The sequence below is a fragment of the Balaenoptera physalus genome (genome assembly GCF_965194825.1).
Source record: "Balaenoptera physalus genome assembly, chromosome: 5".
Lineage (NCBI taxonomy): Eukaryota > Metazoa > Chordata > Mammalia > Artiodactyla > Balaenopteridae > Balaenoptera > Balaenoptera physalus.
The window spans coordinates 47,834,625-47,860,959 of NC_138884.1; the positions used below are offsets into that span (position 1 = coordinate 47,834,625).

A 26,335-nucleotide genomic window follows, 5' to 3' on the forward strand; every position below is an offset into this window, starting at 1 on the left:
TTCCCTTAATTGATCCATGTGAATTAGGCTGTTACAGATGAAAGAGACGCAGATTTCTAGATTGAAGCTCTTTCTACTACTATTTTGATCAAGAAGACAGTGCCTAGAGATGGGTGTGTGTGTGTGTGTGTGTGTGTGTGTGTGTGTGTGTGTGTGCGCGCGCGCGCATGCGTGCATGTGTTGCTGGGGGAGAAGGGAGATCTTTCTAGAGGGAAATGTCAATTAAAACAGAATAGTCACTCAACAAAGGTGTGATGAATGAAGGAATAGAGGGACTTGGGTTGGACTCTGGAACTGTTCTGTGAACCTGCCATTGTTTATCAAGACATAAATTGTGTCCTGATAAATAACTGCACCTGCTTTATAGTAACTCTCTGCATTTAGGAAATTGACTAAGATTTGTGACACTCTCATTTGTTTACTCATTCAATAAATATTTACTGAATGCCAGTCATCGGTATTGGTGCTAAGTACATAGTGGTACAGAATAGATACAGTTCCTCCCTCATGGAGATAGTAAGTGTAGAGAGAGGGAGAATAATATTAAGCATATAATTAAATAGGAATGTATAATTATAAATTGCGCCAAGTGCTAAAAAGGAAAATTACAGATTGTGGTCAGGATATAACACGTGATGGTGTTTTACTATCAAAGGAGAGGCAACGGAGAAGGACTTTTCCCCATAAAGAGTGTTCAAACTTTCATTCTGGTGGTAGGAACTTTGCATTTTATCCAAGAGGCTTTGTCCTTCATTTTCATAAACTCACATTAAAATATAATTCAGTGATACACTCTGTAAGATGTAGTATATTTTTGTGTTGACCTTATGTGTAGTAGGTTGTAACTGAAACCTGAAGGCAAGCTTTAAGAAGACTTCTTGGACCAATTGGTGGACATTAAATCTGGTTTAGAGATAGGGACATAAACTTGTGACTCTAAGTTGTCAACAGGGAAAACGATCTAAAAATAATATAAAGTTGTGTTTTGCCATGAAGAAAGAACAGATAATCAGGCTAATTTCATGGGTGCATAATAGGTGTTTGGAGATCTCAGCTGTCATACAACTTGTTGATATGACTAAATTTCCCAAACACAGTAGGTTGATCTGTTATCCTGAAAGAAATGACCAAACCTCACCTTTTTACATTTGTTCAACATTTTGGTGATTTGACCATCCACTGAAGACCATTAAGTGCAAGATACTCTGTGAGGTACACTGTAACTACCAGAATGCATATGGAATCATCTAGAATGGAATGATTCTGCAGTCTAATAAAATCTGTAAATAAGACATTAGACATCGGCAATCATCCTGAGTGGCTGAGAAGTCTTTGAAAGAATGCTTTAGGTGCCATCTTGTGGTCAGTATTATGAATGTATTGAATTCAACTCATTTCAGCTTGCCAGAAAGATTGTTTAAAAAGTTTATGAAGACATTTGGGCTGTTGGGACTTGAAAACTCTCCCCATAGAACTAGTGTCATGAAGCGAGATTACATTATCTGGCCATGGCAAAGCCCTGGTATGTTAATCAGGTCTCTTTCAGTGTCAGGTGACAGATACCTATTTCACACTAGCTTAAATAAGAAAAGGTGTTATCTCACAGAACTGAGGAAGTAGCAGCCATGGCCTTGGAGGCTAGATCCAGGACCCAGTGTGACCAGGACCTGCCCCTCTGTTTCTCATTTCTGTTCGGTTTTATCCCCTCTTGCTTCAGGGAAGAGTGTTGTCAGAGGTCCAGATTTCAAATCATTTCTGCATTATGACTGAGGTACAAACTCTGGCCTGATTTGGGTCACATGCCAAGCCTTGTACCAATCATGCACAAGGCTTGGCATGTGACCCAAATGGGGCACATGCCAAGCGCCACTGGCATGGGGAATGGGGCACCATGAACTGCCACCTTGAATCTGTGATCATGCCCTGTGGTTGGGGGTGGAGGAGAAGGGACTTAGCAACATGAATATGTTACCGTAGTGACAGAATATGTGGGAATGTTTGCTGGGCAAATGAGCAAACTAAAGGAGCAACCCAACCCACTACATTCCACTACTTGGGCACGAGCACACATCCATACCCTTTCCCTGTGCACGCAACTCTGAAAGGGCCAAAACGCTTCAACTTTCCTGAGCACAATGCGACAGCACAAACTTACCCCCTCTTCAAGAGGAGGCAACTCAAAAGATGCATTGAGTTGATGAATTCAACACCAAGCTTAGGATTTCTAGACACTGTGCATTCCCCTTAGGTCCAGATAGAGTGGCTACTCTTGGTCCAACAATCTATTTCCATTAAGGAGAGAAAAAAAAAACTTGACCACAAAGTCAGTTCACTTGAATTGATCTATTTTGGGTTTACTTAACATATATTTGAAAATTTCCAAAAGAAAAGAATCCTCTGAGAAACTTATTTTAGTAAGTCAAACACTTCAGAGACATTCAATCATTTATTCAAATAAGCAGTTATTTGAACCCCTGATATTTGTCAGATATCATTTTAGGTCCTAGGAATATGTCCCTGACTTCTCTGAACTTAAAGACATGAAAAATAATTACAATACTAAGCAGTAAGGGGCTGTAATTGCAGTATGAATTGCATATATGTTCGACTTGTAGCATTTTTAGAATTCTGTATATTTCACAAGTGGTGCTTATGTAAAGTTAAAAACCACTGAAATAAGAGAATCTCATTGGTACAGAGAATAGTGGTAAATATTGATAGAACCTCAAAGAGTTAGTGATATCACTGGGATTAATTTCAGAGTGAAAGATACTTGGCAATGGTTTGTCTAAAAAGATGGAAGCATTTTCTTCCTCTTTCTAGTTTTTCTAGTCTTTTGTTCCAAGCAGAGTTTGGTTTGTTCACTTGAGGGCTAATTAATCATCAAACAATATTGGAATCAATTTACATTATTCATTAGTCAGTTTCAGAGCTCATTGTCCTGTTGGCATTTCTAATTTGAAGCAAATTGAATGATTTATTTTAAGACCCTGCATTTAGCTTAATGATTAGAGGAGAAGGATAGGGTAGCGCTTAAGGGCATGGGTTTTTGGCACTATATTGACCAAGGTTTGAATCCTGGCTCCACTCTTATTAATTGTCTGGCTTTCAGCACATTTTCTAACCAAAGTCTCAGTCTTCTGATCTGAGTAGTGGGAGTAATACCAGTATTCACCTCATAAGGTTATTGTGAGGGTTCAAGAAATGTGTAGTGGTATTAGCACCTAGTTAGGGTACAAAAATGTTAAAACAAAAATCAGAAAAAAGCAAAGCTTTTCTTAAGTACCTTTTATAGGCAGGCACTACATGGCTGAAATCCATTTATTAATGTCTTAGAGACCATGGATTTAATGATCATTGTCTATTCATATAACCAATTACTCTGTTCCTAATTGGGGACCAGTATCACTTGGAAAGGGTATTGGGAGTGTGGAAATTACAAGGCTTTGTTTTTATTTATTATACTGAGTGGTGCTGTGGAGGAATTATGGGACTAGCAAAACTATGTGAAAGTGCTGTTGACAGGGACGTGGTGTCGGTTGGTGGTGTTGGGCACACTCTGGCCATTGTTGATGTTTCATCCTGTGTGAAGGGAGCTCCTCCGGTGTAATACTTTTGGCCTTTTTGGCCCCTTTGTTCCTCTCTCGAGGAGGAGTCTCTTATCTGACTGCTGGATGTGGAAGGATTAACTATGACGGTAGGTCCAGACTCTCCCCTTTTCTCTTGGGAGTGAGCCTGTCTGCAGGAAGCTTGCATTCTCCTCTGATCCTCCTTCCCATAAATATACCAGGGACAGGCCCTGTCTCTGTGAGGCTTGTCCCTTTCCAGTGGTGCTTGTGACTCAGAAGTAGTTTAACTCTTAGGTTCAGTATAATGGAATCCCCTTACCTAAATATATGAGCCACATCCTATAGTTTTAACAACGTGATATCCAGTCCCCTATCTGCCTTATTCTTTGATCTTTTTTCTTTTCTTTTTTTTTAAATTTGTTTTTTGGCTGCGTTGGGTCTTTGTTGCTGCGTGCAGGCTTTCTCTAGTTGCCGCGAGCGGGGGCTACTCTACCACGCGGTGCGTGGGCTTCTCATTGCGGTGGCTTCTCTTGTTGCAGGGTACCGGCCCTAGAGCACGCGGGCTTCAGTATTTGCAGCACGTGGGCTCACTAGTTGTGGCGCACAGACTTAGTTGCTCTGCGGCATGTGGGATCTTCCTGGTCCAGGGATCGAACCCGTGTCCTCTGCATTGGCAGGCGGATTCCTTACCACTGCGCCACCAGGGAAGTCCCTGATCTTTTTTTCTTAATTGTCTCACATCATTTGTGGAAAAGATGGATGTTATTTGTAGAGCCTATTGAAGTCCCAACAGTTCTATCAACATAATAATTGCATAGGTTCCACTGGGGACCTCTTAAGAGCCTGAGTGGGATACACTTCAGGATTATCTATTGAGGGGCAAGGAAGCTGGCGTATTTATCCACCAACTCCCATCCCTCACTGATTGAGGGTTGCTTTGGGGGTGTTAATTCCCTGACACTTTTAGCTGGTCCATTTTGTACACAGCAGAAGTCCTCAGTTAGGGAGATGCAAGTACTTGATGTAGAAAACATCAGTGTGGCTACAACTATCTATTGAGGCTACAGTGACTTTCAGTGTGGGTTGAGGGGTTATGGGTGGGGTACAAGCAGTGCCTGCTAGAAAGTTGTCCTTGAATCCCCCTTAACTATGTTAGGTGCCCTTGCTCCATGGTTCCACAGACTCCTATTTCCTCCTTTATAAAACCTACCACATTGTACAGGTTGTCTATTCTTTCTCCTAGGCTATAATCTCTATGTGGCAGGGACAAGACCTAGGTTGTTCACTGTGGTGTCCCTAAGCCTAGGTGATCAGTAAATATTTGTTAACTGAATGTTCTGATCAGGAATAAATAAATGTTCACAGCAAAAACACTAACTGTATGAATATTATTAAAGCTAGTTTTGGTACTTTGTATTTACTACACATGGGATAGTACTGCTGAACTCATTTAACACAAAGACATGAATGCTTGGCTTGAATCCATCTGATGCTGGTGTCAGACTTGAAGGAAACTTTTGTCTTTTATAATTTTATGGTCATTGAAAAGAGGTAGAGATCAGATATTTTTCTCTTTTTTAACAAATATTGTAAGCACGGAGTAGTTTCCAAGAAGGTAAGATACAATTAAAATTTTATTAAGTTTTAAGTCTTTCTAATCGGTTCTGTTTGTGAAGTTAGTTGTCAAAATTTCCCAAAGGGAGAGAGTTCAGCAATTTTGGACGGATTTCGGGGCTGAGAATATGATGGCGCAATGTGACAATTCTGCCAGTAGGTGGTGCCGTTTCACGAAGCAATTGACGCTTTTTTGGGTTTGGACTGTGTTGAGTTCACAACATTAATCTCAAAATGAATTAGATTAGTTTCTGAAAGATTGATAGGATTTTAGCATCAGACAAGCAATAAGGCGAGAAAAGCCAGCCACCCCCCTCCATAAGCAAAAAATTCAGAGGGAGATAAAATCTTTGCAATTCATACAACTGCAGCCAATAGTATGGGGAAGAAGAAATACACAAAAATGATGGCTAATTCTAAGTCGATTATATGCTCTGGTGTGGCCTGGATAATTCCAGTTTTGAAAGACTATTTTGGAAAGGCACATATGCTAGGAAAAATTCGGATATAATGGATAGCTGTTGCTGTAGGGTCAAGAGTTGCTTAAATATACAGCTTTAAGATGAACTGGGAAGTGCTGGACTTAGCTTTGTGCATTACCTCATATGAAATACATTCATGCTTGCAAATTATTACATTTAAAAACAACTCATAAGGGGCTTCCCTGGTGGTGCAGTGGTTGAGAGTCTGCCTGCCAATGCAGGGGACACGGGTTCGAGCCCTGGTCTGGGAAGATCCCACATGCCACGGAGCAACCAGGCCCGTGAGCCACAACTACTGAGCCTGCGCGTCCGGAGCCTGTGCTCCGCAACAAAAGAGGCCGCGATAGTGAGAGGCCCGCACACCGCCATGAAGAGTGGCTCCCGCTTGCCGCAACTAGAGAAAGCCCTCGCACAGAAACGAAGACCCAACACAGCCAAAAATAAATAAATGAATACATAAAAATTAAAAAATGAAAAACAACTCATAAAGTAATTTTTAATATTCTGATATTGTATAACTTGACAAACTGCTGAGCTATCTTAATATTTCAATTGAATTTAATAAACACTTATTGGGGGTCTACTATGTACCAGGCAGTCTGCCAAGCACTAGGAATCCACAAATTAGTGAAACAGAGCCCTTCCTTCCATGTTAGCCTTTAGTTCAGCTGTTTTCAGGCCTTATGGAGACTCTGCTTCTCCTCCATCACAGCTAAAGGTCTCAGTCCAAGGGCTGTGGTGCAAGGAGAGGAGTCAATACTCCCTAAATCCGTTGTCCTTTCTGTAGCAAGGTCCCTGCTTCTCTCATACAGAAACATTGTCTAGTCGGAGGCTACAGAAGAGTGAGAATTGCTCACCCTCTGATTGTGCCCCTTGTGCTACCACCCTTCAAACAGGGAAGAACTATGGTCATTTTAGATGTTTATTACAATCTAGTGAAAAAATTATCACTCATCATACCTGAATTTTATAATCATATCCTTTTCCAGGATGCCTGTAGAAGGTTCAAAGACACAGCGAAATGGTCAAAGTCATATTCTAGGAGAAGCCTTGAAAATGACATCTCTTGTGCCAAGACACTAACAAGATTGCCCCCAGGTTTATCCTCTCCTCATCATCCAGAAAGATTCAAGATGGTAAAAGTTTCCCCATGCAGCAGCAGAAAGATACCCAATTACTTTTTACAAGAGTCAAAGCTTTTAGAAGAAATGAGCAGCCATTATACTGAAATGGGTCATAGAACAAGATATCTTTGAAAACACACAGTCCTGGTTCGGATCCCAGCTTAACCACTTATCAGCTCTGTTATTTGGGGCAATTTAGTTAACTACTGTAAGCCTTGGTTTTCTCACTTAAAAACAGGAATTATAGTTCCTAGCTCATAAGGTTGTTGCAATTCTTGAAATAGGATAATATACGGGAAAGCAACTATAGTAATTCCTGGTGTATGAGGCGTCCAAGAAAATGTTAGGATTGTCTCCTCCCTCTTTGGAAGGGGGTAAGGGCAGTCAGTCACATGGTCATCAAACAACGTATAAGGATGCTCGGTATCAACATCGTGTCATCACCATTGACCCCTCGTCTCCTCTTGGTTCGCTAGTAATCAATGCTCCTCATTTTGATGGCAATGTCAATAGACAATTTCATGGTAAAGTCAATGAGCAGATGATCTCAGGGGCTAATTCTGAAAGCATTCATACGTAGATCCAGAGTGGAGAGAGGCCATTTATATTTCTCACATGTGTTCTTGTAACTGGTAAACCGGAAAGCTGGCATTCTGAAAGAAACTGATGAGATGACAGATCATGTTGGAGCATCCCAGAGCTTTCTCCTTCCTTTGTTGAGTGATCCTAAGCCTGCTGGCTTAAGTGAAGTGAGGAACAGTTTCTCTTCACGTGCCACGGACAATATGGGAGCCCGACTGCTTTTGTTGCTGATGAAAATATTATGGCCTCGATTCCCTGTAATCAATTTACTGCTTTATGGACCCAAAGTCCTCCAGAGAATTTAATAAATTCACATAATGTTTCTAAGTGCTGCATTGTGCATTTGGAGCACTGACTTAGCTGACAAATATGAAAAATTCGTGTAGCTAGACAAATCCCTCGTGATTAGACATGTGTAGAAGCTAAAGAGAGCACGTTGCTCCTGAGAAGGTCAGCATTAACATATGGCAGAGACCCTTCTCGCTGATCTGCTTTGTGTCCCTCCAGCTCTGACAGGTAATACCGTCTGACCGAATATTTGGGGGTGTTTCCTACTTCCAGTGGGGCTGCATTTTTTGTTCTCTAACAACCTGCAGCTTCTGATCTGGGCAGAGCAAAAAACGACAGAAATAAAGGTGATGGTGGAGCGTGTGACAAGGATGGCACACACTGGATTTATTTTTATTTATTTATTTATTTAATTTTTATTTTTATGGAGTATAATTGCTTTACAATGTTGTGTTAGTTTCTGTGGTACAATGAAGTGAGTCAGCTATATGTATCCATATTTCCTCTCCCTCTTGGACCTCCCTGCCCCTCCATCCCACCCCTCTAGGCCATCACAGAGCACTGAGCTGAGCTCCCTGTGCTATTCAGCAGGTTCCCACTAGCTATCTATTTTACACATGGTACTGTATTTATGTCAAACCTAATCTCCCAGTTCATCCCACCCTCCCCTTCCCTGCCCCGTGTCCACATGTCCATTCTCTACGTCTGTGTTTCTATTCCTGCCCTGCAAATAGGTTCATCTGTACCATTTTTCTAGAGTCCACATATATGCATTAATATATATTTGTTTTGCTCTTTCTGACTTACTTCACTCTGTATGACAGACTCTAGGTCCATCCATATCTCTACAAATGACCCAATTTCATTTATTTTTATGGCTGAGTAATATTCCATTATATATATGTACCACATCTTCTTTATCCATTCATCTGTCGATGGACATTTAGACCCACTGGATTTAGGTAATGAAATGGCCACTGAATTATGGACATTTGATCCTAAAGATGCCAGAGGTTTCTAAGGGAGCTTTTTATGAGCTAGCATCACAGGTTCCTTGTTTAAAACTGGTTCCACTTAAGTTGTATTGAATCTTTCCTCACATCTCTGTCTTCCATTCTAACTTCCCTCCCAACTTAAATTTACCAAAAAATAATAAATAGTAAACCATTTTTATTGTTCAAAATAATCTCTCTTTATCAATGTACATAGAAGCATTCTGCCTAGTTATAATCAATCAATCAATTGCTTTGTCTTAAAAATACCATTTTATATTCCATTTTTCCTCCTTAATGTTATTTCATACAAGCAATAATGTTATTTTATATCCATCTAGATGGGCCACAGAGCTGTGGTTTCAAATAGGTTTTTAGTATTGAATTTCTGAAACTTATCTTTAAAGTGGACAAAAGCTGTATTTTTTCAAAGACCACGGTTGTTCGGAATTACTGCAGATTTTGTTGTTGATTTTTAACTTGAATTTTGATTTTCAGCTTGAGCTAAGATTTAGGATTTAGCTTCAGTTCTCAAACTAGGGGAAATCAGCAATAGGTATATGAGAGTGGAGGTTTTGTAATAGCTGGTGGGGAAACAAGCCAACACCTGCCCCATCTCCCCAGCCAGCTTCACGTGGCTCAGCTTTTCCCTCTACTCTGGCAGCCTGTGAGGACTGAGTGACTGTTGACTCTCTCCTGATGGACCATAAGGTTCGGGGCTGCTTCCATGGCTCTGGATCTGGGTGGGACAGACACCCAGATGGTTCACTGATGAAAAGGGAATACCGCTTCAGGTATTGGGATGCTGAAGCAATGTCATGTGACAGGTAAACTTTCCACTGCTCACAAAGCAGTTGAAGAGTTAGGGAGCCACAGTGTGGTCAGGTATTGACAACCAGTGATAGGACTGGAATGAATACCACTAATCAGTGAATTTGGGGTCATAAATATGTTTCCAGGTGGATTTGGTATTTACTCGAGAAATGGATGTTGCTGATTTGATACCTGGAGTACTGGTTACTAGCAATAGGGCAGGAGGCTGGATAAGTTATAGCTATCTTCTTTGAAGGGTTTAAACTGCTCAGCAAGCTTCCTTCACCTGCTTTCATTTATCCGATGTAGAGACTGCGGCATAGAGATGACAGATGACTTGCTTAGGTTCCAAAACCTAGTTAGTGCCTGAGAGAGGATAAAACTCAGCTTCTATGTTTCCCACCCATACTTTTCCCACCAAGCTTGTGGTTCTGACTTTTTTCTGTATGAGGTCTCTGCTGTGTTAAAAAGTTTAAGAACCCTTATATGCGACTTCCCTGGTGGTCCACTGGTTAAGACTACATGCTTCCACTGCAGGGGGCATGGGTTTGATCCCTGGTCTGGTAACTAAGATCCTGCATCCCGCATGCCGCATGGTGCAGCCAAAAAAAAACCAAACAAACAAGCAAACAAAACCAAAAAAACCCTCAAACAACGACAACAACAAAAACCTTATATGATGGTAGCTATATACATATATTTTTCCAATTTTTAAATTGTGCTAAAGTACACATAACATAAAATTTAGCATCTTAACCTTTTTGAAGTGTACAGTTCCATGGTATTAAATACATTCATAATATTGTGCAGCCATCACCACCATCCATCTCCAGAACTTTTTTTTTCATCTTGTAAAACTGAAATTCTATACTCATTAAGCAATACTCCTCATTCCTCCATCCCCTCAGCTCCTTGTAATCACCATTCTACTTTTTGTCTCTATGAATATGACTATTCTAAGTACCTTGTATAAGTGGAATCTTATGATATTTGTCTTTTTGAGACTGGTTTATTTCACTTAGCATAATGTCTTCAAGTTTCATCCATGTTGCAGCATATGTCATAATTTTCTTCCTTTTTAGGACTGTATAATATTCCACTGTATGTATATACCACATTTTGCTTATTCATTCATCTGATGTTGGACACTTGGGTTGCTTCCAGTAGCTATATTTTTAGTATCTATTAATTGGGAAAATCCAAGATAGAGTAATAGAACTTTATAGCGACACTGTAGCCTCTTGGGGTGCACAGGATGAAAAATCATTGCATAAGAGATTTTTATATTAAAATACTTTTTAGTGAACTCTGACCTGGATGGCAGCACAATGCAATGATCTTATAAACAAGATGTTTGATTGGGAAGCTCCCTATCACACAGGAATTAGCAGTAGGTGGTGAGAAATGGAAAGGTTGGGGGTTTAGTGAAGGTCCCTTTCAAGAGGAGATGACTTGCTAACGAACATGTTTTCTAGAGGTTCAACTTTTTATGAAGAATGGCACCACATGCCAAATCTAACTGTAATATATCCCATCACCCATCCTGAAATGGTAGAACTGAAATGCTTATACCAGGCAGACAAGATTCTACATTATTACTCAAATGATAAACGCTTGTGACGTTGTGATTTTATTTTTGCCACTATTCTATTGCTGTCATTCCTGATAAGTATGTCTCTATACTTGTCAGGTTGAATTTGCTGTCAACTGTAATACATAAAACGCATACCTGCGTATGTACACATTTTTTTCATTTTCTAAAACGAACATCATAAAAAAGACAGAAACGTGACCTCAAAAGGCAGGACACAGACTCAAAATATTGTACAGCAGCTTCATCTTTTTATTAGATTTTCTGTGTTTTCTCCCCACTAGTTGCTGGATAAAATCCATACAAATGAAATACTGGCTCACTCAGTAAATAATAATGAAAAGGTAAATTCATTTTACAGAGAAGCCAGTACATGTAAGACATCATCTTGAATGACTGTGATTTTCTTGAACTGATCACCAGGCTATTATAGTCTCTCAAAAATAATATCTGGCTTTTAGGCTCTCGAATTGTGCCTGCGACCTCTCCTTAACCCTTTGGCTCTTAAGAAAAATTGATTTTTTTTAACCATGTGCAGAGTATGCTGCTAAAATTACACAGGTGTCATTTAGTTCACATCACATTGGTGTTCAAAGAGATGACAGTATACGTTGAGGGTCTTCTTTCTGCCATCATTTCTCCCTCAACTACACCCTCAATATTTCATCCTCAACTAAAATACCCAACTATTGTATCTTCAATAGTTATGATATAATACATATAATTATTTCTTTAAAAGAAGTAGAAAATAAGTATCTTTAGGGCTAAAATCATGTTTTCTTTTAAAGTTTATCTTGTAGCTAATTATGGGGCTACACCTATGTTAGGTTCCATTTTATGTTTTTTGGAAAAGCCCAGATGTGTTTGTATGATAATTTTGTTCTTTCCTCGGAGTGTTCCCTCCGGCTGGCGGGAGGAATGACATTTAAGTAGATGTACATATGTCAGAGAGGATGATAGGGTGACCAGCCATCCCGGTTTGCCTAAAACCAAGGGAGTTCCTAGGACATATAACCTTCAATGCCAAACCCAGGAAAGTCTGGCAAACCTGGATGAGTTGGTGAAGCTAGAGAACGGGTTTTCTCTGGACTTTGTTTCTGGATTAGAGAAAGGTAAAATTCAACTCAACAACAATTTTTTGAGCAATCCCTATGTAAAGGACTTCTAAGGACAGATGATTAGCAAAACAAATCTGCTCTCAATGAGCCTTCTACCTGGAGGAGCTGGAGTCATGTGTCCAGATAGCGGCAGTCACACCTGTGCAAACCAAGTGCCGAAGGAGCACGTACACAGGCTGCGAGCGTCCAAGGAGGGAATGGTCCCCTCGGAATAGAGGTGGTCTGTGCTCAGATAGTCCTCTTCTAATTAGAAATAAAGTACTTATAGCTCAGAAATGCCATGCAAATAACTCAGTGTTTACTGAGAAGATAAAAATGGGCCAGTAAAGTCCTTGAGTAAGAAAGAGTTTGTGCTCAATTCAAGATGAGACTTAGGCATTCTTAAAAGCTTTAGTGGGCTTTATTGAAAACTTTGAAGATGGAAATAAGTTGGGAACTTTTATGTATTTGTCTCTAATATCAGGTGAGTAGCATCCTGAGGAAACACACCTGTAACCTCTGAGAAGTGTGTCCGAATTGAAGTGGTCTTGAATTTGAGGGAAGGGCACTGTGAGCTTGGTCTGATAGGCATCCTACCTGCAGAGAAGCCAGGTTGGCGGGGTGAGGGTCTTCAGACAGGAGGAGTCAGAGGATGGGCAGGCCCTGGCACAGATTATAGTTACTATTAGAAGGAGGAGAAAGCACGGCTGAGTGCAGGATGTTTATCCTGGTTTTTGAAGGTGTGAAAAATGGCCGATGGCCAATGAGGAGAGCCTAAGGGCAGAGTCAGACAGTCCTTTATCGGAAGCCCTTTCCCCACGGCTTTCTAGTTGTGTAACCTGGGGCAATCAACTCAATCCCTGCAAACCTCCATCTTATTTGTGAACAGGGGCACAATTCCTTCAAGATAGTTTAGTCATTATGATTAAATAAGGTAATGTAAGAAATTTAGCTCAATTCCTGGTACATAGTTAGTTCCCAATAAATAGTAGCTATGAACATTGTCGTTGTTAATAGTAGGGCAGCCATCTCATTCACTTGCCATGAGGAAATAACACTTGGTACTTCTTTCTCTTATCATTGTATACAATCTTTTTTTCTTCCTGAACTAAAATCATCCTTTCATTGATATGCACTGTAATTCTGAGAACAGTTTTCTAGCTGAAAGCATAAAGTATCCATTTGATAAATTCCTTAGGATTAAAGTTTGACCTGTGTGACAAGCCAGCTGATCCGGGATTTCATCAGAACTAATAAGTTTCTTCCTGGGACTCCTCTGGGATATAGATTATTCTCTCCTCCAATGGCTGTCTGCTCTCCTCTGCTGACCACCGGGATGGGAAGTAGAAGGCAGACCCTGTAGATAGCTGTCAGCGCAGCACATACATGTGACCGACAGTGGGAACAGCCTCACCTGTGCAAACCCACACCACCCAGGGTGCTCTGCTCTGCTCTTAGTGCAGCGGTTCCACTGACTTTCCGTGCCAGGGAAAGTCATCTTAGGGTCAAAGATGAATCCTCCTCAAGTGTCTAGCAGATATGAGAGCAGGAAGCAGATACAACGAAGGCCAGGTTTGTGCTCAAGGAGAAGAGAGACACTTTGAAGTACCTACCTTGGCCAGCAAAGCAAATTTATGTCATATCCTCCTTATTGGGAAACTGGAAACTGTACACAGGCCAGATAGTAAATGTGCTGAATTCACCCTCACATGGTTGAATTCTGCCACTAAGATGATTCATTTGGTTTCAAAGGGAACTAGGAATTCAGTCTTTTTAAAATTACAGCTACAGGGACTTCCCTGGTGGTCCAGTGGTAAAGAATCCGCCTTCCAAGGCAGGGGACGCGGGTTTGATCCCTGGTTGGGGAACTAAGATCCCACATGCCGCGGGGCAACTAAGCCTGCGCGCCACAACTACTGAGCTCGCGTGCTTCAATGAGAGAGCCCAAAGAGAGAGCCCGCGCACTACAACTAGAGAGGAGCCTGCATGCCGCAACAAAGACCCGGCGCGGCCAAAAAAAAAAAAAAAAAAAATACAGCTACAGACTGGGTTGAATGAGACTATTCTCTGCTTAGAAGGTGAATATTTATGCTCACCTCCTACCAGTAAACACCATTAAGCAGTTGACGGTGAAGCCCATGGACTGGGCAAGCGACGTGAGCATCAGCTGTGTCGGCAGCTGGGTTTCAGCGGGGCTGACAGACGTCAATGTGTCTAAAGTGCTGGAGAGCCACGTGGGAGAGGACTCCGCCCTAGGAGAGGTAGGCGCCAGGCTTCATGAGCCCAGCCCCTCACCGAGCCCAGAGTAAGGTTTTGGGACGAATACTCTTTGAACATATTCTACCTCATGGAAGAGTAATGAAAAAAAAAAAAGCTATAAGGCAGAAGCTGATAGAGTCATGATGCTAAAATTCTTACACTAGGTTTGTAAGCAGACCGGAAGTGCTTCAACGATAGAGCGTACCTAAGAGGGACAGAACTCCTGGGATATAAGGCCATGCTGCTGATGGGGAAGTACAGAAGCTGGGGGGTGCCCACTGTGTCGAGTTGAGATGGGTGTCTGTGAAGAGAGCAGTTTTGACATGCAGCAAATGTGGAACTTAAATCTACAGAAGGGATGTTGCAGGTTGGATTCCTGGAAAGATGACTTTAAATCAGAGGTTAGCATGCGAGGAGTTTATTAGGGCAAGCTCTTGGGATCATCACCTGTTGGGGAGGGATTGGACAGAAGGAGGACTTGGGTGGTGATGTGGCTGACCCCACGGCGAGCTCCACGTCTGCAACAGACCTTTGGAGTTGACCCCAGTTGGGGCTTGGAGGCTGGATTTTCATGTCCCTGCCTCAACCTGTCATCGAATGCAGGTTGACCCTGGGAAGAGGGTAAGACTTTGGTTGAGGTGGTTGCATTCAGCCAGCTTGAGGGCAATTCCCAAGGGCTGAGAGCTGAGGGTTGTTGGAGGGCAGCATGCCCAGGAGTTGGGGGGAAAATTCCTTCAGTCCTGCAGTTGAGATTTAGGTAATATAACAGAGTCTATTTCAAAGGGACTTAATTTTTCAGGGGCCAATGGAATGTACTTCTGGTTTGGGGAGATAGAAGTCAGTGCGGACTATCAAAGCAAACTGTGGTAACCCTCAGATCTGGGAATCAGGGACTGACTGTGTCTTCAAACTAAGCTTTAAAGCAACTCAGATCGAAATGAATGAGCTCCAATCTGCTCCTGTGGCCTTCTCATTCTGAGAAGAGCATACCCTAAGGTTTTCTCATACTCTAGTCAATAGTAAGTACTCTGTGTACTTCTAATGTTGCGTGGTGCTACAGAAATCATAGCAGCAATGAAAACAACAATCACAGCTAACACAAATTGAGTGTTACTATGTGCCAGCGCTCTTCTAAGTGCGTTATTTACAATCTTCTATTTGATCCTTACGATAACCCCATAAGGTAGGCAGTTTTATTATGCTCACTTGAAGGATGAAGAAATCGAGGCTCAGAGAGTTTAAATAGCTTGCCCAAGGTTACGTAGCTGATAAGTAGCAGTGATGGGCTGCAAACTCAGGCAGGAAGAGCAACACTGAAAAGGTCAGAACCAAAGCAAGGTGGTCTTCAAAAGAGATGGTCCCTGATGCTTTGAGAGCTGGTCACACGCAGCTTCCTGAGCAGTGGCAGTGGCACGACTGGCCACTTTTGTTTCAAGAAGTGAGTGTGCTGTGTCTGACCTGTCCACAGCTGCATCTCCCACGTTAGCGCATGGAGGGTGTGGCCCCCTGGGAAGCACGGCCAATTTGTGGCGTTCAAAAGAGATTTATTCAGTGATGGATGGAATGAATGTACTGGAAGGATTATTGTTTTTAGAGTTAAACAGAGTTAAAACCCTGGACAATTTCCTTATTCTCTCTGTGCCTCAGTTTTTCATCAATAGAAAGGAAATGATGTCTCGGGCTGATACGAGGTTTGGAAGTAATCATTGATCTAGCATAGAGTCTTGCACAGCATACACACTCACCAAGTGGGAACAATTATTATTATTATTATTAATGATTTTGCTCCACATGCTGGAAGGTGCTGTTTGATTTAAAAACTACGAAGAAGAACTAAATGCCTCTCTTTTTCAGCTTTGGAAGGCTTGACTACATTATCTTTAGTGTTCTGTTTTAAAACGAAGTATGGAATCCTAGATTTTCATGTTTCTCAGGTGCAAAGTTTTTAAACAAATAATTCTTACTGAAGTAAAAATGGAGTTTCTCCGTTCCATCCGGCCCCACCCAGCCCCTTTCCGACGTTTTCAAGGCACGTCTTGTTTTTATTACCCTTGCATTAACAGATCCACTTCAAGGAGCTTACCATGACCCAGGAAATGGAGGCGGACTAAAAACGGAGGAGGAGAGAGGGCAAGGAGACATAAAAGGGATTTTATGTTCTTTTTTAAGAGTCATTAAAGTAGTATAAAAGAAAAAAATCCTTAAAATGCCACACAAAGTAGTGTTTAGATAAGACTCAGAGAACGTTTTCTATCGACAGGTGGAAAAAGCAAGGCTATGTGCTTTTGGCTGAGTTAATTCCTGGGTGGAGTTATGGTAAGGGGCTCTATCAGTCAGGGCTTGGTTGGATGTCAGAGAAACCTCTTCAGCTATTTTAAGCAGAAGGAAATTTCACACAGGGAGTAAGTGTGCTTACAAAATCATGGGAAGGATTGGAGGAGCAGGCACTAGCTGGTCCTTCGGGAGCTGCTATCAAAAGGACAATGCACACGGGCCCGGCAAAGGAACAAAGACTTCAGCACAATCGGGAAGTTGGTCCGCTGTTAGTTCTGGGGTCATGTTACCTTAGCTGTGAGTCTGGGGTCAGGGTGCCACCACCTCGACTGTCAGTTCAGAAACACATCACCTGGGCCAAAATCTAGGGGTCAGGAAGCTGGCTCCATCATTGTTGGCTCTGGAGCCCTGATCTTCTGATAAATCTGAACCAGCAAAATGAGTATCTCCCTCCCTACTTGACTCAGGTTGGAATCCAATTCTTGCCCAAATTAATCTTCAAACGAGTCAGGGAAATGGAGTTTTTGTCTTTTCAGCTTTGGCAGTGCAGGAAGGCATGGTAGACACAGGTTGGGATGAATGTTGAGCAAATCCATCCACGGTGGTTTACACGGTGGAAAATTGGGAAGGCTTCAGTTTTCTCTTCTCCTTTAAGCTTGTTTTTGCATGTGTATGCAAAGAATGGCACGCGAGCCTTTGGAAACTTAGAACACACACTGTTATCTTATCTTGATCCCATGACTGATTTCAGTGAACTCTAACACAAACCTGAATTATTTGGAGTTCGGCACTTTGCTAACACCAAATAGGTTTAGAGAGAAAAGACAATTTAAATATCATTGGAAAAAGCAGTCCCCGTCCTTTAAAACTATTTTAAAAAACCCATACCCATTAAAATCTCATTAAGAAATAATTAACAACTCCAATTTTCACTCACAGACAAGCATATTTAATAATGATGAATTTCATGGAGCTGTTTATTTTGTAATACACTTGGAAAACCATGGCTTCTCCAGTGGCTGTGACGAAATAAGTACCCAGATTGTTTTTCTCCAGACCCTTTAGCCATGCCTAGATGCTTGGATCATAATCAAGTCTCTTTTTAACGAGATCACCATAGAGCAGTAGTGCTTGGAGCCTAATTGATGAACACAATGGCTTGTAATCTCTATTTTGTTTTATTTATTTATTTACTTATTTATGGCTTGTAATCTCTATGAGGTCAGGAACCACATCTTTCAACCCCCTCACCATCTGCCTCCCACCTCTGTTGATGGTATTTCCCAGGACTATGGACATAGCAAGTGTGTAAGTATTTGTTGACCATTTCTTAACTGAAGGGTGGAAAGCAGGAACGAATAATTGCTAAAGAGATCACATCTTGGTTTCAAATAGTGGTGAACATTGGGAAACATAATAGAGATTTTCTGATTTGGCAAAGTAGTTTTGATTCCGGAATAGACACAATGATAAATGAAATTCACATGGTGATTATGCTTTGAGCTTTTCATTCCCTGGAAGATACAGCTGTGGACACGGACACAAGAGAAGGAACACGTTCTCCCAGTAGCATCCTTACTCTAGCCTTCTTTTCAGTACTTTGCATGCTTCTCACGCTTTCCTAGATTTCATAATTCACCCCAGAATGACTATGTCCTCAGCATTTTTCCCCACTCTGTACCCTAATCAATGCTGTCCCATTTGACCTTTGCAAAGAGCAGTGGGCAAAGCAAAATTTTCCTCTGTGGATAAATTGCAAATTATTTTCCCCAGAGAGACTGCAATGAATGACTCAGAATAGTGTTCCACAATAGACATTTTCAAGCTGCATTATCATTATAAAGTCAAATACTTTTCTTTTGTATGAAATTTCTGATAGGAGCAAAGACATGAGTTCTAAGCAATATGCTCTCATCATGGTGTTTAATTTGTGTGTCTGAAGGAATGTGATAAATTACCAGGTAAAAAGGTCAGAAATTATTTCATCATTAACCATCCCCAAATTATTTTTGAGTACTTGCTCTATGTATGCCAGGTACTGTTTTAGTTGCTAGAAATACAGCAAAGAACAAAATGAACAAAATTCCTGCCTACACAAAACTTACATTCTAGTAAGGTGACATGTTAAACACACATACGCACATATAATAAATATGATGTCAGGTAGTGGTCATTGGAATGAAGAAAAATAAAGCAGGTCAAGATGAATGTAATAAGGGCTATTGTTTAAGCAGAAAATGATGTGAAGGGAAAGAGTGTTCCAGGCAGGGGACAGTAAGTGCAAAGGCCCTGGTACCAAAATGAGCAGGAAGGAGGGTGGTCAGGGGTCAGATGATGGAAGGCTTTCTAGGCCATGATGAAGAGTTTGGATTTTATTTTGGGTGTGAAGGGATGCCGCTGGAAAACTAAGAGCAAAGGATCAATCAACATGATGGATTTATATTTTAAAAGATGCCTCTGCTACTGTATGGAGAATAGACCATAGGTGGGATAAGGATGGCAGCAGGCCAATAATCAGGGGCCACTGCAGTTATCTGGGTGGTGTGAACTAACGTATTGGCAGTGTGAGTGTTGAGAAGTTGTCACAGAACATTAATAAATAGAATTTGGGATTATATTGTTACTGAATTGGTCGAAAGGACCCCCCCACTTGGGCCCTAGCCTGGCCCAAGCTGCCTGCCTTGGTGCGGAAGGTTGTTTTTCGTTTGGATTCGCACAGCCAATAGCAAAACCAATGCTGAACAGCACAAGTTTTATTCAACGGCCAGAGAACAGAGAAGCGGTAACATAGTTTGCAAATCAAATTCTCAACGCTACTCGGGCTGAGACACCATATATACATATAGGAGGGTCGAGATAAAAGGGAGGGAATTGAGTAAAGAGACGGAGGAATTTTTTTTTTTTTTTTAAGTTTCAGCCCTTTTTTTTTTAAATTTTTCAATTTTTTAAATCAGTCATCAATTTTATACACATCAGTGTATACATGTCAATCCCAATCGCCCAATTCAGCACACCACCATCCCCACCCCACTGCGGTTTTCCCGAGAGGAAGGAATATTCATGTCTTATCTGAAACAGCTGTGTGGTTTGCTCAGAACTGAGGCAAACACTCCGCTTCAGTCCTTGTATGGCCTCTTCTGGTTATTGTCATGGTAATTGTCAGCAGTCATGGCGCTGGTGGGCGTGTCACTTAGCATGCTAATGTATTACAAAGAGCATATAATGAGGCTCAGGGTCTCCTGAAGGGCAGGTCGTCCGCCATCTTGGATTTGTCCGGTTCTAACCAGTTCTGGTGGGCTCTTGTTTTTCTCTTCAGGTGGTTTCCTGTAGGACAAGGGTAACACTTCTCGGCAGCTTACATTCCCTCAAGGAAGGAGGAGGGTTAGAGCTCGAGGCTAACAGCCATGGTAACAATATTAAGAATAGTAACAATGTAGTTTTCATTCCTACTGTGCTGTGGACATTATCGGAGGAAATGTGCTCAGATGGTAAGTAAAGAAATTTAGTTTAAGAGCAGAAAAAAAGAGTGTCAAGGACAAATTTTGGATCGGGTAAACGGAGCTATGTGGAATATCTTTCTTGGAGATATTTTAGAAAAGTGAAGTACTGAGGATTTAAAGGAAGAAAATATTTAAAATAAAGTGACCATGTCTATTTCAGTGTTGAAAAAAATCCCAGCAACAGCATGTTTTCTTAAGAAACTTTCTGCTTACTTGGGCTCCTTCCTTTCATCTCTATTTCAACTAATTAAACATTTTGTAAAATACATTGTCAGAACTTTGTCAAGGACGAGAGGGAGAGCAGGTTTACATACATGTCTAAAAGAGTTGGGAAGATTAAAAAAAATCTAATTGATTTATCAAAGCATTACAGAAGCTTCCGAAACAGAAAAAAATTTTAGAGAAAGCTGAACCTTCAAGGACAAATACCTGTAGAGAGGTTCGTAGAAGTAAGGTAAGAATTACTAAAGCAGGAAATGAAATGCAGCTTCCAAAATTGAAATAGAACATTCTTTTTTTTTTTTTTTTTAACTCCATCAGGAGCAAAAGACTAAAGCAGAGTGTTGTTCTTTAATTAGATAGGAAAGTAAGTGACTCAATGATGACATCAAAGGGCCACGGGGCATTCAATGTCTTTTTAAAAGACCTTTCCGCATGATCAAGTGAATGGGGCTCTGGAAATAGGTAATGCACACTTTAGGGGAATGAAAAGTGAAAAAGAAGACTTGGAGGAAGATCATTTAAATAAGTGAGATCTGTATCTAAATGTGCAGATCCTGGTGATTTGCATCCAAGGATACTAAAAGAATTGGCTGAAGTATTGTGGACCATAAATTGAGTATGAGTCAGCAATCTGTAATGCTATTATTTAAAAAAGGGAACACGACTGAGAGATGTATTAGCAGGAGTATGACATGAAAAGGGCAAGGATACACTTGGCATTGATCAACCATTATTTAGAATATAATTACCAATCTTGGTCACTGTATATTAAAAGATGAAAAGGTTCAAGGAAAGAAACACAAAATGATGAACGGAATAAGAAATAAGTGAGAAAAACCAATGGTGGGGGTAAATGGTTAAATTCTCCACTCTGACATCATTTTGGTTAAGAGTACCAGCTTCCAGGTCACACTGACTTGGAACACCCAGCCTTTGCATCTTAAGTGATGGATATCTCAGTAGCCATATCTCAGGTTAAAGGAAGTGGGTTGTTTTGTTTAGAAAAGAGACAGCTAATGTATAAGAAGGATTATCGTGAAAACCATTCTGGCTAATTGTTCTTATTTTCCAGAGGAGAGTATGAGAGAGTTGGGATATACTGGTATTACGAGAGCCAGACCAAAAAAAACCCTAAACTAACAGTATTATGTACCAGAATGGAGGGCTCCTTTTCCCACAAATCCTTAGCATAATAATCCATGGTCCTTAAGCATATGCAGTGGTCCCTGGGTAACTGAGGGGGATTTGTTCCAGGACCCCCCACCTTAGACACCAAAATCTGTGGATGCTCAAGTCCCTTGTATGAAATGGTGTATTTGCATACAACCTGTGCACATCCTTCTGTATACTTTGTCATCTCTAGATTACTTGTAATACTAGTACAATGTAAATGTCATGTAAATAGTTGCCGATGTATGGCATATTCAAGTTTCGTTTTTTGGACCTTTCTGGAATTTTTTGTTTTTTTTTCCAGAATATTTTTGGATCCACGGTTGGCTGAATCTGTGAATGTGGAACTTGGGATACAGAGGGCTGACTGCACTGCTTTCTTGTGTTGTCATAGCACCCTCTGTTCCTTGATTCAGTGGAAGAGCAATGATCTGACAAGAGTCATCGATAAACAGGTACCTATTTCAATGGGAATTCTGGTATGATGCCGAAATTGCTAAACTGGCAAGATTTGCTTCTTATTCCTCCCAATTACTCGTTAATTGTCCCTTTTTTCCATGGACACATCCTAGAACATCTCTTTCCCAGATGCCCAGGGCATTTAAATTGCCCCTCTCTGCCAGTTCAGTACCCTTCTCCTCACTCACATCAGTATTTTCCCTTGGACTGGTGTCTCTGTGATGGCCCTTCACGTCTTGGGCTTCTTCTTCCCCACATACTTGTCAAAACTTCCCTCTCCTTTGTCCCATTATCTAGAATCCTCTACTTGGCTTTCCAAACTGACAGTTTATTAACACTGATAACTCTTTCTAGAGGGGTTAATGGCGGTTCCTCAGTGTCCCTTAACGAGTGGCGTGTAGGACTAATGGTACAAGGGAGAACATTTTAAGTGGCATATGAATGTGACACTATATAACATTGAATCGCATAGAGTGAAAAGTATTCCCTTTTCAATTTCTTCTCAAATCTTTCTAATTAAGGCAAGGGGAAAGTTTCATTTTGGTGGTTTTAACAAACTTTTAACAAAGTTTATCTTTTAACAATTGCTAATCTCCCCTTTTGACAAAGCAAGTATGGTCTTCAGGCTAAAAGCCGTGGGAGGTAAATTATTTCTTAGACTTTTTTTTTTTTTTTGTATTGAGAGCGCCGAATCCTAACCACTAGACCACCAGGGAGCATCTTATTTTTGTATTGATTATAATATATACACTAGACAGGAGAGTAAGTAAAAACTGTACACCTTGATTAATTATATTACCTCCAATTTAAAATTATTTTTAAAATTATCATTGTATTTGTCTACACATTTCCATTTTATTTATGTTAGTGATACCAGTTTTCTAAGGCCGTGAAAACAAAGTTTTTTTCTTTTTAAAGCAACTTATTAAGTAAAAATTGATTTAGGGAAAAAAATCACGTTATTTCATAGATTCTGAAGATTCACATTTCCCCCCAATTTTTTTAACCTCTCTGAAATCATGATACATTACACAATTGGTGTCATCTTATGATGCCTGTGGACCAGGTCAGGCAGTGCACTCAGAGTGGTGTAAACCTTCAGGTGACACCTGTGGTCGAATCAAGAAAGATCAACATCAGAGCATTTTAGATTCAGTGAAATATGGTAAATAAATATGATTTGGAAAGAAAGGAGATTTGGTGAAGAAATACCGGAAATATAGGAAACAGTAGCTTAGTGACCTACTCTTTCCATCTGGTGCCTTTGTATTTTAATAGGAGCTCTCTAAGGTGCAAAGCGTTAGCCCTAAGAGTGATAACAATGGTAGAAATGTCAGCCCTGTGGCTGGGTTGTGGTGGGTGTCAAGGAAATCCTGGGGAGCAAGGTAGCCTTCTCTTACATCCCTTCCATACTCTGTTCTTATCAACGCTGTGTCTGTCCCTGAGGCTTGCCTGGTCCTTTGTGACATATATGTTATCCTCGCTTAGAAATTTTGGGGCATTGCATAATCAGGTTGCAAGCTTATGAATTATAAGGACATCAGCTTTCATATGCAGAATGCCGTTATACTAGAATATAGATCCATACCCTTGAATGTTGGGGTATCTGCTTAGACTTGCTCCCTGTACCCTGATGACTTGCTATGAATACTTATTTGTTAAAGGAACAAATGAAGGATGCTTACCCTTGGTCTCCCACTTACAGACTTCAGGTATAGCTGTACTGTGTGGCCTGAGTAGCTAGGGGCCAGCAGCAGCCCACCGTTGGCTTCCCCAGCCTCCTCTGAGGCTCTGGAGGCAATGGCTGGGAATTTGTATGGCACACCATTTGCATACTCTAACGAGATGGGCTGTAATTGGTCTTCATTGATTTTGTTTTCATTGAGCTAAAATAGAGTCAGAGCTTCTTAGGCTAGAAGAACTGATTGATTTGTGGTAGAATTCAGGACTATTCAGTTGAAGAAATAATTAATTATGTTCTTATTTAGTAATCATCAGGGCTCAGCCTGTTTCTTAGCAGGAGAATGTGCTCAACAGAATTGGACTTTGCTAAGGCAGGAATGCTTTAACATAGGTACTTCAGCTAGGCAAATGGATACCATACATAATACTTCTTATTTTTAAAGAAATCTCTGTGCAGATTGGAGACAACAGTGTGTATACATGTATACAGAGAATGAGACATGTATAATATTTTTCCATTCATCATCTTACTCCTCATGTGAGCATATTATCCATTTCTTTCCTCTCTCTCCATCTATCCACCATTCATCTGTACTTCTACCTATCCATGCATTTTGAATCCATCCACCTATCTTCCAGTGTTTTGTAAGTTCTTTGTGAGTTAATTAAATCTGAATGAATGATGTCTTCCACCTTTGTCTTTCATTTCTTGAGACCTGGCAGTTGGTCCAGATTGGCCACAACCCTAGGGAAACAGACAAGGGAATTTCAGTCTAATTTGGTTACCCTAGAGCTTGGGACAGTAAAGTGAGTAGAGGTGTTTGACAGGCCATCCTGTGTAGATAGAGTAGCTTGGAATTTTGAACTGATTATAACTAAAAGCTTTCTAAATGTTTAGTTCCATGTCAATCTCTCCTTTTTAAAATTTCTTTTGAAATTATTGTATATAATTTTTGGTTATCATCAGTCCTTATTAGGATGAGTTCTAGCCTCTAAATTGAGACCTTATATCCTTTGAGGAACAAGGTATAGATATAAACAGCCACATCCTCCTTTTGCTCAAGATTTATTGAGGTGCTCAGTGTGTAAGGTATTATGGTGAGTACTGTAAGGGATACAAACATGCATAAAACACTATAGCTGCTCTGAAGCATCTTACAAGTTAGTATAGCAATACTGGTCAGAAATTCTTTTGTAAGTCAGTTATTTGGAACCATATAGACAATATTATACATGTTTCATAGACTAGACCACAAAAATCTATTAAAGTGTTAGATTAAATCATGAAATTGCCAATGTTTCACCACTTTTTGCCCTACAAAAGAGGCCACTTCATATGGTTCAACCTAATATTACAAGTAAAGCAATATACCTTACTAAAGTGTAAAACCAAGAGTGACTCATGACCATGAATTGTAGTGATTACGTGCAGAAAATGTTTCCAGAAACCTATCTCCTCCAATAGAAGGCCTAGAAATGAAACAAGGGACCCCTACACGGATGTTTCCATTTTGGGGGACAATTGAAATAGGAGTTTGCCTTGCTGCTTGCCTTGGGCAAGAATCCTAACAAAACTGGTGAAATAGTGGGAATAAGAAGGGGAACAGAGGGCTTCCCTGGTGGCGCAGTGGTTGAGAATCTGCCTGCCAATGCAGGGGACACGGGTTCGAGCCCTGGTCTGGGAAGATCCCACATGCTGCGGAGCGACTAGGCCCGTGAGCCACAACTACTGAGCCTGCGCGTCTGGAGCCTGTGCTCCGCAACAAGAGAGGCCGCGATAGTAAGAGGCCCGCGCACCGTGATGAAGAGTGGCCCCCGCTTGCCACAACTAGAGAAAGCCCTCGCACAGAAACGAAGACCCAACACAGCCATTAATTAATTAATTAATTAATTAAGAAGGGGAACAGGGAAGAGGTGAGGAAAGTGGTTCAGTGAGGGAGGCGGGGATCTTCTGCAGGTCTAACTGGTGATGAAGCCCAATGCTTGGGTTGTCACTGCTACTGTCTCTTGTACCAGAACTGTGTTGAACTCGCTATGATTCACACCAGCAAAATAGTGCCCATGCCCTCCCTCTTAAGTCCCATAAAGCTAGTGACAGGGCCCTTGCTAATGCAGCTATGGAAAAACCAAATCCAATAACACCAATGATGACGTAGCTCACGTTAACAAAAATATGGATGTAACGTGATTGGCTGTCATCCTCTACCCACCCCTGTGTGAGAATAGAAGTGCGCTAAAGTCCTCATTCTCTCTTGGGGCAGGTAGGGATGAGGGGATGGTAAGGCCAGGCAGGGAAATCCAGGCAATGCTCTCTTGAGAATGTGGGGATTACAGGGATAACCCCTGCGTCTTCCGTATTCTTCCTAACCCAATTTCTCTGGATGGAGATGACAAAGATGAATACTAACTAATCAGGAAATTTCTGAAATTGCTGCTACTGTCTTGGAAGTATCATTGATATTAAAGCTGGAAAAACAATTGTCATTGTTGATGTTAAGCTTGAGGTGGGACAGCCAAATTTTAGTTGTGCAGCTAGAACCTCAGAACTTCCCAGCTATGTGGGCTTGCTCTACTCACTACATTCATCTTGTAATAACAGCAGCTTGCATGATTGAA

At 41.0% G+C, this 26,335-nt stretch overlaps 1 protein-coding gene across 1 annotated transcript in view; it reads left to right on the forward strand.

Moving 5' to 3' along the window:
• Positions 1 to 10,120: 10,120 nt before the first annotated feature.
• LOC309661544 (uncharacterized protein) overlaps positions 10,121 to 26,335 on the forward strand; it is a 102,647-nt gene continuing 86,432 nt past the window's right edge. The window contains exons 1-3 of the mRNA XM_082463285.1: positions 10,121 to 14,413; positions 20,002 to 20,173; positions 21,882 to 22,032. Of these exons, the coding sequence (XP_082319411.1) occupies positions 14,291 to 14,413; positions 20,002 to 20,173; positions 21,882 to 21,916 (330 nt within the window). The 5' untranslated portion in view covers positions 10,121 to 14,290 and the 3' untranslated portion in view covers positions 21,917 to 22,032. The remainder of the gene's footprint in view (positions 14,414 to 20,001; positions 20,174 to 21,881; positions 22,033 to 26,335) is intronic.